Genomic DNA, 17,268 nt, shown 5'->3' on the forward strand with positions numbered 1-17,268 from the left:
ATCAGATGGTAAAAAATTCGCCTGCGATACAGGAGACCTGGGTTCGATCCCTCAGTACGGAAGATCCCCTGGAGAAGGGAATGGCTACCCACTGCAGTATTCTTGCCTGGAGAATTCCATGGACAGAGGAGCCTGGCGGGACACAGTCCATGGGGTTGCAAAGCAACTGAGCGACTAGCATTTTCACTTTTTTCATACGTGTGCTGCTGCTGCTGCTGCTGTGTCGCTTCAGTCGTGTCCGACTCTGTGCAACCCCATAGACGGCAGCCCACCAGGCCTCCCGTCCCTGGGATTCTCCAGGCAAGAACACTGGAGTGGGTTGCCATTTCCTTCTCCAATGCATGAAAGTGAAAAGTGAAAGTGAAGTCGCTCAGTCGTGTCCGACTCTTAGTGATCCCATGGACTGTAGCCCACCAGGCTCCTCCGTCCATGGGATTCTCCAGGCAAGAGTACTGGAGTGGGCTGCCATTGCCTTCATATGTGTATATACATACAAATGCAGTTGTATGCATGTTTGTACATATATGTCTGAACATTTGCACATTGCTGCATGTCTCTATGTATATGGTATCTTCCTACATTTCATTAGCCAGCATTTCTCACAAGTTGAAATTAGAACAGTAAACCTTACATACTACTGATCTTAAAAGTACTTACAAGAAAAAGGAGGGGGGTAAACTATGCAATGTTAACTTAGTGCCTTACAAAACACTGTTTTCTCAAGAAGTTATAACAAATGAGACATAGCCACCAAAAGACGTACAGCAAAGGGGCAAAAGCTGTATCTGCAATAGCATTTCCTCAAAGTGCATTCCTTGGATATTAATGTATTTGTTATCTTAGATAGTCACAACACAATCAATGTACATTTTTAATGTTCTGATTGATGCTACAGGAAAGAGGATTATTTGAATATGTAGTTCAGTGTTTTCCAAACTTAACTTGTCATGAAACCCTTTTGCCCAATAATGTTTGTTAATGGGATAGAATTAATGTTCCACTTTTAAAGTGCTGACCAAAATGACTCATTTTTCTCTTCATTTCTTTCCCAGAAGACTCATTAAAGAAAGAAAAAAAAAATCCAAATAATTTCTCTTTTCCAAAGAAAATTTACCTGAAATTTATATCTTTTGTAACACTTTCACATAAAGCATTTAATGTGTTCTCTCTGACACCACTGACAGAATAGCAAATAATATTTCCAAGAAGGAAAACAAAACTTAAAATCTTATAATGCTTTATTCTAAATAAATAGAATTTATTCTATTTACAAAAGTAAATTAATTCCAGCAAACAGTATTCTTAGGAAAAGCTTAGATATTATCAATAAACTTCTAAGAATTTAAACAGGATAAAATAAAACTAGATTCCCTTGTTTAAGCAGGGGTTCCTTAAACTATTTAATAATTATAGAATGATATTTAGAGTAAGTTCTCAATTATTTATACAAAGTAAGTAACATTTAAGCAGAAAATCAAAAGATCAGTTCTATTTGCTTTTAGAATGCATCATGCTTCTGCAATTATGATGTTTTCTTAATTTTGTAATTTCCCTAATTATGTTTTCTTTTGTTGAACACTAAAAATAGTTTATATTATCATGTACACATGTGAAAATGAGAAAAATGACCCAAACCTTTGCTGGAAGACAGAGTAATCAGGTAGGTTTAAAAAAATTTTTTAAGGTGGAATACTGAGAAATGATTAAATATGATCTTATCATAATTTGGGGGGTAAAAATCATTTAATTTTACCTACAAATAATTTGAAACTCGGAAAAAGACAACCAGATTCACTTTTTAAAGACTATGCTGGAGTCAAATCTAAGTACAAGACAAAGTACAATAAGTCATGAATATATTCTCACTGAGGCATAAAATAAAGCACTGAGGGAAAACCTCTTTTTAAAAAAAAAAAAGCTCTTTGAGTAATCAACATAAAATAAAGCAACAAACCTACTAAAGTGGAACAAAGCAATGAAGAAGTCATTATCAAGTTTTCAGTAACACAAAATCAAGAATATTATGTGAAATGCTACACATGAAGAAAAAGTCCTAAAAGAAACAATTTCAAAGTCTAAAACAAAACTAAAAAAAAAAACTTCTCAAAACTGAGAGACAAAAAAAGAATCAACAGTAAGGATAAAACAGATTATGGTGTTAGCTCAAACGTAAAAATTACAAATTCTATCGTGAATAAGAAAAAGGATATTTAAGCTAAAAGGGATTTTTTTTTAAAGAAAACTGCCTTCTTTTATTCATACTAAAAAATTATAAATAATTACAGGTTAGTAGACTTTGGTCAATTTTTTTTTCATTGACTAGTGATCAGAAGGACAAATGGCATTAAAAAGATTTTCTTCCCTCAAATCAAACTTCTCACCAAGGAATAACTACAGCATTGAAAGACTGCCAACATTCTAAAGAAAGATATAAACCATTTCTGAATTTGAACTTTGACATATGTTAAACTTATAAAGAACTCTTTTAAGACATGTAAGCAACATACCACTAAGTCTTGATCCTGAAGCAAGTTACATATCGCTTCATATAACATGGGTCTTAAGTCAGACTTGAATCTCACAGAAATCCACTGACCAATGAGCCAAATCACCCTGCGTCGCAATGGCTTATACCTAGATGGGAACCATGCAATCAAAACGTTAGATACTTTAAGAAGCCTATGTCACTAAGCATATTTCATCATTTAAATCTAAAATGTAGTAAGAAGGCAATACACATTTTATACAAAAATCTAAAAGCTACTTTTACATGTACCGCAGTACAAATATTAACAACAAAGTTCTGATCTAAAAAACTGAAAATTCTTAGCAGACATATTATAAATCTGATTATTTTGTATTAAGTAATTACAACATAGATATATACATAAAAGCCAAGTTCACTTCTATTCCCCAAGTAACCAAAAAGAGTTCATCTTAATAGGTGTAAGCAGCTGATGTCCCAAACCCTGAGGCAGGAGAGGCTATTAAAAAGTAATGATAATAATAAAAATAAAGGAACTCTGGTACTCAATTTCCTAATCCCAATTCTGTTCATCTCACAAAGAGTATTTTGAAAACACTGTGAGAAATTTCTAGACTTGACATTTACAGTAACATGTACATACACTTGTATCTCTACGGCCATCTTTGCTAAAGAAAATGAAGGTTCTTTAGGCAAAGGGAAAAACCACCTGTGTCCAAGAATTGTAGACACAAACTCTCGGTATTATATTTATTTAGTGGCAAGATGATATTTCTGGGTGACAATGTAGTAAACTACGGAATATAACACACCTTTTAGAAAATTACAATATTTTAAGATTATTAAATACATATAAAGAATTACTCATTAAAGTTCCAATAAAAAGTACATTTCCTGCTCTCAATATGTTTAACGTATCTAAAAGAATTAAAGACCACAAAACTTTAGACTAGGATCGCAAAAACATGAGAGAGAAGAGCAGGCAGAGGGAGATGGGATTTGAACAGCGTTTCCTGGTGGCTCAGACGGTAAAAAATCTGCCTGCAATGCAGGAGACCTGGATTCGATTCCTGGGTTGGGAAGATCCGCTGGAGAAGGGAACAGGAACCTGGAATGTCAGGTCCATGAATCAAGGCAAATTGGAAGTGGTCAAACAAGAGATGGCAAGAGTGAATGTCGACATTCTAGGAATCAGCGAACTGAAATGGACTGGAATGGGTGAATTTAACTCAGATAACCATTATATCTACTACTGCGGGCAGGAATCCCTCACAAGAAATGGAGTGGCCATCATGGTCAACAAAAGAGTCCGAAATGTAGTACTTGGATGCAATCTCAAAAACGACAGAATGATCTCTGTTCGTTTCCAAGGCAAACCATTCAATATCACAGTAATCCAAGTCTATGCCCCAACCAGTAACACTGAAGAAGCTGAAGTTGAACGGTTCTATGAAGACCTATAAGACCTTTTAGAACTAACACCCAAAAAAGATGTCCTTTTCATTATAGGGGACTGGAATGCAAAAGTAGGAAGTCAAGAAACACCTGCAGTAACAGGCAAATTTGGTCTTGGAATACAGAATGAAGCAGGGCAAAGACTAATAGAGTTTTGCCAAGAAAATGCACTGGTCATAACAAACACCCTCTTCCAACAACACAAGAGAAGACTCTATACATGGACATCACCAGATGGCCAACACCGAAATCAGATTGATTATATTCTTTGCAGCCAAAGATGGAGAAGCTCTATACAGTCAGCAAAAACAAGACCAGGAGCTGATTGTGGCTCAGACCATGAACTCCTTATTGCCAAATTCAGACTTAAATTGAAGAAAGTAGGGAAAACCACTAGACCATTCAGGTATTACCTAAATCAAATCCCTTATGATTAGACAGTGGAAGTGAGAAATAGATTTAAGGGCCTAGATCTGATAGATAGAGTGCCTGATGAGCTATGGAATGAGGTTCCTGACACTGTACAGGACACAGGGATCAAGACCATCCCCATGGAAAAGAAATGCAAAAAAGCAAAATGCCTGTCTGGGGAGGCCTTACAAATAGCTGTGAAAAGAAGTGAAAAGCAAAGGAGAAAAGGAAAGATATAAACATCTGAATGCAGAGTTCCAAAGAATAGCAAGAAGAGATAAGAAAGCCTTCTTCAGCGATCAATGCAAAGAAATAGAGGAAAACAACAGAATGGGAAAGACTAGGGATCTCTTCAAGAAAATCAGAGATACCAAAGGAACATTTCATGCAAAGATGAGCTCGAAAAAGGACAGAAATGGTATGGACCTAACAAAAGCAGAAGATATTAAGAAGAGATGGCAAGAATACACAGAAGAACTGTACAAAAAAGATCTTCACGACCCAGATAATCACGATGGTGTGATCACTAACCTAGAGCCAGACATCCTGGAATGTGAAGTCAAGTGGGCCTTAGAAAGCATCACTACGAACAAAGCTAGTGGAGGTGATGGAATTTCAGTTAAGCTATTCCAAATCCTGAAAGATGATGCTGTGAAAGTGTTGCACTCAATATGCCAGTAAAGTTGGAAAACTCAGCAGTGGCCACAGGACTGGAAAAGGTCAGTTTTCATTCCAATCCCAAAGAAAGGCAATGCCAAAGAATGCTCAAACTACCACACAATTGCACTCATCTCACACGCTAGTAAAGTAATGCTTAAAATTCTCCAAGCCAGGCTTCAGCAATATGTGAATCATGAACTTCCTGATGTTCAAGCTGGTTTTAGAAAAGGCAGAGGAACCAATTGCCAACATCCGCTGGATCATGGAAAAAGCAAGAGAGTTCCAGAAAAACATCTATTTCTACTTTATTGACTATGCCAAAGCCTTTGACTGTGTGGATCACAATAAACTGTGGAAAATTCTGAAAGAGATGGGAATACCAGAACACCTGATCTGCCTCTTGAGAAATCTGTATGCAAGTCAGGAAGCAACAGTTAGAACTGGACATGGAACAACAGACTGGTTCCAGAAAGGAAAAGGAGTACGTCAAGGCTGTATATTGTCACCCTGGTTATTTAACTTATATGCAGAGTACATCATGAGAAACGCTGGGCTGGAAGAAGCACAAGCTGGAATCAAGATTGCTGAGAGAAATATCAATAACCTCAGATATGCAGATGACACCACCCTTATGGCAGAAAGTGAAGAGGAACTCAAAAGCCTCTTGATGAAAGTGAAAGTGGAGAGTGAAAAAGTTGGCTTAAAGCTCAACATTCAGAAAACGAATATCATGGCATCCGGTCCCGCCACTTCATGGGAAATAGATGGGGAACCAGTGGAAACAGTGTCAGACTTTATTTTTCTGGGCTCCAAAATCACTACAGATGGTGAATGCAGCCATGTAATTAAAAAGTCATTTCCTTACTCCTTGGAAGGAAAGTTATGACCAACCTAGATAGCATATTCAAAAGCAGAGATGTTACTTTGCCAACAAAGGTTCGTCTAGTCAAGGCTATGGTTTTTCCTGTGGTCATGTATGGATGTGAGAGTTGGACTGTGAAGAAGGCTGAGGGCCAAAGAATTGATGCTTTTGAAATGTGGTGTTGGAGAAGACTCTTGAGAGTCCCTTGGACTGCAAGGAGATCCAACCAGTCCATTCTGAAGGAGATCAGCCCTGGGGTTTCTTTGGAAGGAATGATGCTAAAGCTGAAACTCCAGTACTTTGGCCAGCTCATGCAAAGAGTTGACTCATTGGAAAAGACTCTGATGCTGGGAGGGATTGGGGGCAGGAGGAGAAGGGGACGATAGAGGATGAGATGGCTGGACTGCATCACTGACTCGATGGACGTGAGTCTGGGTGAACTCCGGGAGTTGGTGATGGACAGGGAGGCCTGTTGTGCTGCGATTCATGGGGTTGCAAAGAGTCGGACACGACTGAGCAACTGAACTGAACTGAACTGAACACACTCCAGTATTCTTGCCTGGAGAATCCCATGGACAGAAGAGCCTGGCAGTCTACAGTCCATGGGGTCACAAAGAGTCAGCACGACTAAGCGACTTGCACTCACTTCACTAAGATAAATAGTATTTGGGGCAGAAAACTAAAAAATGCCTTTTCAAGGGATAGGGACAATTTGAACAGCCACAGAGGTAGAAGTAAACAAGACTTGTATAGAGTAAAAGAAGGAAACACAGTCTTCAATTTTGGACTGAGATCTCTGGAATTACCACATTCAACATTTGAGACAAAGAGAATGAAGCTCAGAAGGGTTCAGATTCTAAGACGACAGTCACTTCTAGGCAAAGTTAATAGCAGGGGTCAGTTTGTTCCTCAAAGTTTGAGTCCCAGACACACAGGATCATTACCTGGAACGATGACAGAATCACACAATCTGACCAAGACCTAAACCTTAGAACCTGCATTTTAACCAGTTCACCAGGTGATTCATATGCATATTAAAGTTTGAGAAATACAGGTCTAGACCAGTTTTGTCCAAAAGAAACATAATGTAAGCCAAATATGCAATTTTAAATTTTAGTACCCACATTAAAGTAAAAGATACATGTGAAAATTTCACATTTTCACTTATTGCAATATATTCAAAATATTATCACTTCAATATGTCATCAATATATATTTTACACTGCTTTAGTTTTAAATTCAAATTTTAGTTAATTAAAGTCATTTCCTCATTTGCACTGAGTATGTTCCAAGTGCTCAGTATCCATGTATACTAGCTACTGTACTGGATAGCACAGGTCTAGACTAAATAGCCTCTAGGATTTAGGGACAATCAAACTGCAAATCTGTCTCAATACTGAAGGCTTTCTCTCCATTAAAGGCTCACTAGCAACCAGAGGGCAGAGTTGAAAAACATTTTAATCACCACTGTCCCGAAAGGACACAGCAAATCCCAGTGCTGAAAACATTTCGTGATTGAATAACTGACTGAAAACTGAAAGGATAGCTACTTAATGGTGAAAATTACCTTTAAAGCATCTCTAGCTCACAATTCTATTGCTCTAAATATTTATAAAGTGATCCATACATGAATGGTTCTCTATTCATGTATTAAGGTAGCCATGTTAACTGTTCTATGACTACATACTAAGCATTCTAAGTACCACATTTACAGAAATAAATCACTAGAACTTCCCAATTCAAAACAAAAAAGGCTTTTGAAAATTTTTAAGTGTCTAATTTTAAATGAAGAAAATTTTATACAAATTATGAAATGCTTTTTCCCCTTCCATTTTACTCATTCATTACCTAAAATTAAAATTGGGCAAAAGTCCTACTTACTAAGTTGTCGGACTGACCTTTACTACTGAATTAGATACCTTAATACAAGCCTCAAGTGTGTCCAAATGCTTTCTGCCACAGTGCCACTGCAATTTCTTTTCCCCACAGACTTCCAATGCTCTGTGATCCTCAGACAGCTACCTTTCATGGATGTTACTTGTTTATGCTCCTTTTGACATCAGCCCTAGCCTCTGCTAAGTCTCAGCTGGCTTCCTTTTGTACATAATCTTCGTCTAGAATTCAGAGATCCCTATCTTCCATTATCTCTGCATAAAATTTCATCCTGCAAACTATCTTATCAAATACATCAGACATGTCACAATTCACATTTGAAGTAAAATAACAAAATAACAAATGATTTTGCTTATTTTTCAGTTATAAGATTCAAGTCTTATTCCTTTCTACATGAGACACTATTAGCTAAGTCATACTACGATTTTTTTTTAATTTTAGGCAATTTTAACACCTACTAGTCTTCATTAGAAAATGAGTAAGGTAAGATAAGTGTATAACAAACACAAGGTTTTATACTTGCCTGTTGTGAATGACTTGCAATTCTGGAAGAAGTTGGTTTTTAAACCACTGATCAAAATCAACACTGTCGAACAACTCATAAGCCGCTAATCCAACAGCATTATACACTAAGAAGAAGATTTTAAAAAAAGAATTAATTTCAAATACTGGGCCAAGTGCTAATTGTGCTTATGTAATAAAATAAGTCTTAAAGACTACTTTGAAATATGTAATAAGTTAATAAAGGGAAATCTACAATATGTTAATCCAGGAAATTATTTAAACAAACATTTTAGAAACATTTAAATTACATCACTCTATTTTTTTCTTAAATATTCAGTGTTTTCAAAGAGAAAGTTACATTCATTTAAAATTATTCATGTCAAATTATAAAAATAACATCCGCTTCCAAATGGATGCAAGAATTTATGCTATGGTCCCTGATAACCCTCTTTCCAGCCTCTTCTCTCACCACAACCCCTTAAACACTATGTTCCAATTAAATCAAATACTCCCGATTCAGAACTTAACTGTGCTTGTCCCTCTTCCCTTCAAGCTTCTGTCCATACTGCTCCTTTTATCCGGAACCACGCTTCGCCACTTATTAACCCTCACTTATCCTGTGTCCTCACAGAGCACTTCTTTACGAGACACTCCCTGGGTACACCAAAACTATTAATACCTTGTAGTTTTCCATGGCACTACTTGATTACCATCTATTTTAGCATTAATCAACTGATATTATGTTATAATCAACTGTACCTGATTACCATCTATTCTAGCATTAATCAACTGGTACTATGTTAAAATCAACTGTTTGCTCACTCTCTATCACCAGATAATTCCTAAATTTTAGATATCCTTGTAACCCAACTCTCCAAGCATAACACCTGCCACAAAACAGACACACCCTACTGAAGAAATAAATGTCTCTAAATCATTTTCATTTAACATACCAGCATCTTTGATTAATAGTGCATTCATATCCTCCACATTAGTGGGACCTGTAAAAACAAGTATCAACAAGGGTAAATTAAAACTAGTTTTTAAAAAACACTTAAACTCAATTTGTTAGTTTCTCAATTCAGCTAACTACAATGTATTTTGTGGATATTAAATATATAAGAGACAAGTTTAAGTTTTTTTATCATCATCATTAGAGAAGACAGTTACAACAAGTAAAACCATACTACAGCTTTAGAAACCATTATAACATATTTGGAAAATGTTACATCAAGCAACATTCTAGGAAAATAAATGTAAAACTGTATTATATCCTGATTATAAGAGAAAAATTTTTAAAAGAATAAAAAGATGAATCCCACAATAGGAAAAAAAAAAAAGAAGAATAGGCAATTCATACAAAAAGTTTTATTTTCCTAAATACAAAAAATAAGCCAGGTTATGACAATACATTAACAATTTTGACAACAAAATGAAAAATGTAAATGAGAACCATTATGTAACGTGAAACCAGAATAAAGAGCTGGCAGTCCCTGCATGGCTATCCAGGAGAAGACCACAGTTAAGACACAAAGAACACAGTTTACTTTACTCAGTAAGCATATTTCTTTAGGACAGAAAGATTCCTAGCAAGTTTATCAAAGCACTTTTCTGCTGTTAAATATGATTTCTTAAGCATACAGCCCTATATAAGTAAATCACTCCAGACTAGAAAGAAAATAACTAAACTCTGAAATCACTATAAACCTTACCATCATAGAGCAACTTACCAGAGGGTAACCTAATTAGCTTAACCAATTTCCTGAAGTGGTTTAATAAAAATAAATGGATGCGAGAAAATGGAAATAATGTTCTAAACACAACAACAAAAAAGGTAACTTCAGCAGTATACTACCAAATTTAAGAATCTATAATGTTGCATTAAGAAATTAGTAAATAACTGTACATTAGAAATCAATCTATATGAAACTACAATGAATGCTCACATTATCTTTTAAATGAACACAAAAAACTTGATGGATAGCTCATTTACTCCCTTGGTTTATAATTTAAGCGGGAACACTCCATTAGTTTTTTGAGAAAACAAAAGCCTAAAAAGTGAGCTACCCTCTGATGGTACAAACAAGATCAAGAGTCTCCTTCTCTACAGGAGATCCTCCTACCTTTATTTCCTTACATTACCACCTACTCAACACTTGATCCCTTACAATTCAACTCCTGCCCAAATCAACCAAATAATCTGTGTAAGATTCCCTTGCCCAGCAGTGTCAGTTAATTGCCAAAAGTCAATCAATCAACAAACAGTAACTCTGTGTACCAGACACTGGGAACAGGGTGAGAAAAAAAGATGTATTCAAGGCCTCCTCCCTGAAATTTACACTCTATCAGAATAGTCAGAAATGACAAATCACTTTTAATAGTTAATTACTTGTGTACAAAGATCAAATGCCACCCATTTCACTTCATAATTCTCTCTTAAATCCATTACATTCTTTCCACTCCCACCATCATGAAGCTAACATTTATTATTTTAACTTTTTCACCCAGTACTTCCCACAACATGCTCCACATAGATTCTTTCCCCCAAGCAATATTCATGACTGCCCACTGTTTTAGTATGCTTACCAGGGCAAAATCTAACTACCACAACCAAAGCCTATCTCACTTGTGAACTGCCATTCTTACTTTCTATTTTGAAGGCTACTCTCTCAGAAGAGCACACATTCAGTCTTTCTCAAATTCATGTCTGGTATATGATCTAGGAAACATATCATACAGGAACTCAAAATATTTTTTTGAATACTGATTAATAGATAAATCAAAATATCACAAAATATACCTCACCTTGAAGTGTTTGCATCATTTCTAAAAGTACAGGAGTTAGAGTCTGATTATATTCATGGAATATATCTATAAATAATACTTCAGTGCATGGCTGTTGGGAAAAAAATAAGTTTCTAATGAAAACAATGGTATACTGCAATGATTAATTCTACACAAAGAATACTCATTCTTAAAACTCTGAATATGTTTCCAATTCTTGATGTTTTTTTGAAAAAAGTTTATTAGTGTTTTTCATAAACCCAATGGGAAATAAAATTATAATAATTTCATTCATAACGTGGAAAAGTTATTTCACTACTTCAATCATTTGGCATTATACATGAAAAATGCAAAACTACAGAGAGGAAAATTTTCCATTTACATTTTACTTAATTCTTTAAATTTAAAAAGCAATCTGGAACCACATTTACTTATAGATTCAGGACTATAAATGACTGTCTGAAGAATTAGTATGTTAAAAATTATTTATTTTTCCTGGCAGTGACATAAGTAACAACAATAATTAATGAATTCAATTCACCACAGAGTTGTATTTTCTTTAACAGACACAAAGTACAAAAGAAATCACAATGTTCTCATGTGTAGAATAGACAGCTAATGGCAAGCTGCTGTGCAGCACAGGGAGCTCAGCCTGGTGCTCTGTGACAACAGTGGTGGGATGGGGTAGGAGGTGGGAGGGAGGGTCAAGAGGGAGGAGACATGTGTACACCCATGGCTGATTCATGTTAATGTATGGCAGAAAACCAACATAACATTGTAAAGCAACTATCCTCCAGTTAAAAATAAATTTTAAAAACAGAAATCACAATGTTAATTACACAAAAGAATGACTCATTTTCATTCTTAAAAGTACTAAATCACTAGTTGTTTCATAAAATAGAATACAATTAAATTTTGAAGGTATTGTGATTTATGTTTAAAATCAATTACAAATGTACATACTTCAATGTGTACAAATGAAATGATACATCATCTCAGATATTTGCTTCAAAATAATCCAAGTCGGTGAAGGAGTACTCATACAAAACAAGACTAGCCACGAATTGATAACTGATAAAACAGGTGTTGGACATAAAAGAATTCATGATATTATTCTGTTTCTCAATATATTTGACAGTTTCCATAAGAGAAAGTTTTAAAGACTTAGAGCAGGAAAAAAATTTTTTTATAAAACTTATAAGTTCTATAGAAGTTTATGGAACAGATAATGCAAATTATATAAACAAAAGTCTTCAAAAAAGAACAGTTCAAAGTCCACATCTGATAAACCTTCCTCAACGTCAGCCATATCAATAAAGTATATTTAAAAAGAATTCTATAACTGAAAGCAATGGGCTGGTCTCTGAGAATCATACTAAGTAGTAAGAGAAATAATGTACCAGAAGAAGCTTTATAATTACTAAAATATTTAGGAGGAAAAAAATGTTTCTAGCCAAAATGGTAACTTCCAAAAATGTTTCCTATTTCTGCAATGACAATTATTTCCAATTTGTAAAATGAAGGAAAATTCAGTTTGCAAACCTCCAACTTAACAAAAAATTTCAGATTCAAGTTCATAATTTAATTAGGTGCTTTCTTCTCAAATATGGACTCTTGCAATAATAAATATGTTTCCTACCTGACTTAATGCTTGAAATCTTCAATATAGTATCATTCTCTACTAAGAGTTACAGAAGCAAAAAAAAAAGAAACTTACAGAAGCATTACCCTTTTCCCTATCAATTTTTCTTTCAATCAATACTCACCCTCAAACTGTACTTCCAAGAATCTCCCCCTGTTTCTTCCGCTGCTGCAATTAAAAATATGACAAATGATGCTCTCCACAAATGCAATAATGATGTTTCTAAAATCTCAGTTTGGAAAACCAAGATTTTCAGTAATATCAATATAATACAGCTGCAAATTATTATAAAATAACACAGAGCAAACAGTTGGGAACACAAGGCCTTACACAGATCTCTTTACCATAAGTTACAGATGACATCTGTGTACATCAAAGTGCTCGTAACCACAAGCATTCTCACTTTCGTTAAAAAGTCTGTACGAAGACTTCCTTGGCAGTCCAGTGGTGAAAATCCCAGGCTTCCAAGGCAGGGGGCATGGGTTCAATCCCTGGTCGGGGAACTACGATCCCACATGCCACATCCAAAAAACAAACACACACACACACACACTCTGTATGGAGAAAAGCTCAAAGTATTTGTCACTCTCTGAGTCTGTGACATTACCTGATACACTGTCGTTCAATTCTGAGAAACATTTCATACAATAGTGATGTTTTACAAGTTTAAATGATTAGTCACATTATCCATAAATTTTCTATATTTAAAGTAAAATATTTCCAGAACTCTTAAAACTCTGGGGATTCAGTGTTTCATATTATAATATGGTATTACTACATTAAAAAAGCAATACGAATCATAAGAGTTTAGCTACAAGAAAAAGCAAAAACAAAAAATATGCATTATACAGGGTACTATTATATTTTCTAAATGGATTAAAATATTTCTAAACAAAAAAGAAGGTAAGTCTTACAAAAATGTTTATGATGTTTTAAAAACATTGGAAATATATGTGTAAAACTACACAAAGGTATCCAGTCAAAGGGATGGGTAGAGGCTAAAACCTAGCCCATGTCTGACCACGGCAGAAGTATTAGGTTGGTGCAAAAGTATATTGCGCTTTTCCATTGTTGAACTTTGCCTAATACTGAAATGCAATCTTAAATAACCGTGCTTATGCTATCCATCACCTTAATGTACATTTTTAATTCTACGTTTTGTTGCTAATGACTTTTTCAGTTCAGTTCAGTTCAGTTGCTCAGTCGTGTCCAACTCTTTGCGACCCCATGAATTGCAGCACGCCAGGCCTCCCTGTCCATCACCAACTCTCAGAGTTCACTCAAACCCACGTCCATCAAGTCGGTGATGCCATCCAGCCATCTCATCCTCTGTCGTACCCTTTTCCTCCTGCCCCCAATCCCTCCCACCATCAGAGTCTTTTCCAATGAGTCAACTCTTCGCATGAGGTGGCCAAAGTACTGGAGTTTCAGCTTTAGCATCATTCCTGCCAAAGAACACCCAGGGCTGATCTCCTTTAGGATGCTGTTTATATTTATTTTACACTAGGGAAATGATGCTAGACAAAAAGCAAATCCGAGCAATTTTCTTGAGTTCAAAACAGGTCATAAAGCAGTGGAGACAACTCGCAACACCAACAATGCATCTGGCCCAGGAACTGCTAATGAACATAGAGTGTACTGGTGGTTCAAGAAATTTTGCAAAGAAACAAGAGTCTTGAAGATAAGGAGCCAGCCATCAGAAGTTGACACCCAACTGAGAGGACCATCGAAGCCATATTTACCTGATGGCTGTCTCACCAACCACCACTACTCAAGCATCTCAACAACTTTTTGCAAGGAAAATGCTTCCACAACCAGCAGGAGGCAGAACATGCTTTCCTTAGGAGTTTTTCAAATCCCAAAGTATGGATTTTTTTGTTACAGGAATAAACAAACATTTCTCATAAGCAAAAAATGTGTTGATTGTAACGGTTCCTATTTTGATTAATAAATGTGTTTGAGCCTACTTACGATGATTTAAAATTCGTGGTTGGAAACTGCAATTATGTTTGCACCAACCTAATAAATGACACACACTTTATTCACACCCAAGTAGTTTATCAAACACACAACTCCTTGATTTTCTGTAGCAAAGGCCCTGACAGTCTACCTACTACTAAAGTATGACTAAATAGACCTCCTACAGGGCTTCCATGGTGGCTCAGTGGTAAAGAATTCACTGGCCAAAGCAGGAGATACGCATTCAAAAAAGCAGGAGATAACGCATTCAAACCCTGGACCAGGACGATCCAGGAGGATGCTGCAGAGCAACTAAGGACGTGATCCACAACTACTGAGCCTGTGCTCTAGAGCCCGGGAGCTACAACTACTGAAGTCCGTATGCCCTAGAGCCCACGCTTCACAACAAAGAGAAGCCTCCCCAGTAAGGAGCCCACGCACCGCAACTAGAGAAAAGCGCACCAAAAATAAAATAAATTTAAAAATAAAATTATATTTTAAAAAAGATCTCCTATAGACATATTTTAATCATCTAAAAATTAATTTTAAATTAAAATATCTTAAATAGGTAATCAATTCAGCAATTCAGAAATTTTCATCTCCAAACTACTTTCTGAAGTAAAAATCTACAAATAAAAAATAATAAAGAATGAACCACAGAGAAAGTGATCTGATAACAGAGAAAGACAATTAATTTTATATTTTTGTTTTAAACTATATAACTCTAAAAAATTTTATCTTTCTGGAAAAAATTCTATATAGTTGAACAAATCATTCATTTTCTGCTTCTCAATTTGTACTAATGACTAATAAAGAGAGAAGAAACTAACTTTTGAAAGTTATATTCTCAGAACAAAAGCACTACATTAAAATACAATGTTATTATACCTATCATCAAATAAATGATATCTATTGATGAAAGGGAGGAAAAATTCATGCAAAAACTGACAAACTGATACTTACTAAAGCCTTCTGGGTCTTCTTCCCACATTGTCAGTTCTTCTTCAGTTAACAGAAAATAATGAGAGACTAATCTTCTACATATCTCTGTCAAAGTAGGATATGTGAAGAATGCCATCTTAATCTTATGAGCTTCCAGAGTTGCAGGGCTGCTATCTAGAAAAATAAAATTTCCAAGTTAATTATACAGACAAGCATTCTACCCATGCTGGATAGTGAAACAAATACATTTAAGAATACCTTCTAAATAGCAATATATAAATTTTTATTTGTATTATGGACATATCTCAAAGATGCTCTTGCTTTTATTCATACCACACACACATCAGTCTTGCTTCTATCTTACCAGTATGGCTAGTCCATTTCCAACCTATATTATCACATCATATTGAAGTGACTTACCTATATGTCTCTCTCTCTCTCTTCTACAAGGCATTCTCATTCATCGTGATAAACATACACATGAATGAATTCCAGAGTTGACCTCTGAACTCTGTGAGTCCAATTACACTCAGATATTTTTCAACAGTAAATACTAAACTACAGTATACATGGTTGGCTGAATCCCCAGATGCACAGGAACAGTGAGTATGGATGGCCAGCTCTAAGTTACACTCATTAACCCCTGCGTTGTTCAAGGGTCAACTGCAATATAACAGTTTAACCTATTCTAGAAGCAACTTTAACCTGCCTAGAATCACTTTATAGATGATCAAAAGAAAACTTTTAATTGTACAAATAAATACAGTCTACAAATGAGCTATAGCGGTTACTGAATACTTAATTCCTAAAAGACCTAGGCTTCAACTGATGTTCTACTGTGTTACAAAAGACAGTAGTTTACTAAATGCACTGTATGTCTTTTAAAAGCTGGCATTTATATACCAAAAGCTCTAATCCTTATCTCTATTTCACGTCCCATCAATAGTTTATTTTTCAGACTTAAATGAACTTCAAAAAACTTACATAAAAATAGCAATTACTTCACACTAAGATTAAAATAAGGAAATGAAAAAAATGAAACTACCAGTAAAGCATTACCTTCAAAATTTTTGGATGGCTTATAAGCATAATTTTTGACAATCATCTTAATAAGATTCATGCACTGGACAATGAATCGTTCAAATGTAACACCTTCACCAACTTCTGTAAACACATAGCTTACAGAAAATTCCAGTGATCTCTGAATTAGAGGAGTAAACGAAAAGGGATGCTGATCCAAGAAGTCCAAAAGCTATAAAGAAAAAAAAATTAATATATTTTCTTCAAATTCACATAGGAATATAATCATTCATAGGTACATCTAATAACTGGTAATAAATACTTAGCAAGTTTGGAATCTTGGTGGGAAGTCCACTTTCACAGGTAATATACTTCCTGGGGTATACCATACAATGCGAAATAAATCAGATTATATCTCATCACCTGAACTTTCTATTACTTCTACTACAAGATTCAAAATAAACTTACTTCATACTAATTCTATATCAATCAGCAAATGTGATACCAAAAGTACAAGAAAGGCCTTTAAAAAATAATACAGGAAAATAATCAAAAATATATTCTACATCAATTGCATCTCAATGAATCAAATAGTTGATGAGAGAGATTTCGTCTATATAGAAAAATTCCAGCTATTAAATGTAAAAGGAA

At 35.2% G+C, this 17,268-nt stretch overlaps 1 protein-coding gene across 4 annotated transcripts in view; it reads right to left on the reverse strand.

Moving 5' to 3' along the window:
* The window catches only part of IPO11 (importin 11), a 202,837-nt gene that overhangs the window by 127,580 nt on the left and 57,989 nt on the right, over positions 1-17,268 (reverse strand). For all 4 annotated transcript variants that reach the window (XM_061393442.1, XM_061393443.1, XM_061393444.1 and 1 more), the window contains exons 10-16: positions 16,657-16,849; positions 15,619-15,771; positions 12,821-12,864; positions 11,076-11,166; positions 9,224-9,271; positions 8,290-8,395; positions 2,508-2,634 (exon numbers count right to left, since the gene is read on the reverse strand). In XM_061393442.1, the coding sequence (XP_061249426.1) occupies positions 2,508-2,634; positions 8,290-8,395; positions 9,224-9,271; positions 11,076-11,166; positions 12,821-12,864; positions 15,619-15,771; positions 16,657-16,849 (762 nt within the window). The remainder of the gene's footprint in view (positions 1-2,507; positions 2,635-8,289; positions 8,396-9,223; positions 9,272-11,075; positions 11,167-12,820; positions 12,865-15,618; positions 15,772-16,656; positions 16,850-17,268) is intronic.

The sequence above is a fragment of the Bos javanicus genome, chromosome 20 (genome assembly GCF_032452875.1).
Source record: "Bos javanicus breed banteng chromosome 20, ARS-OSU_banteng_1.0, whole genome shotgun sequence".
Taxonomy (NCBI): Eukaryota; Metazoa; Chordata; class Mammalia; order Artiodactyla; family Bovidae; genus Bos; species Bos javanicus.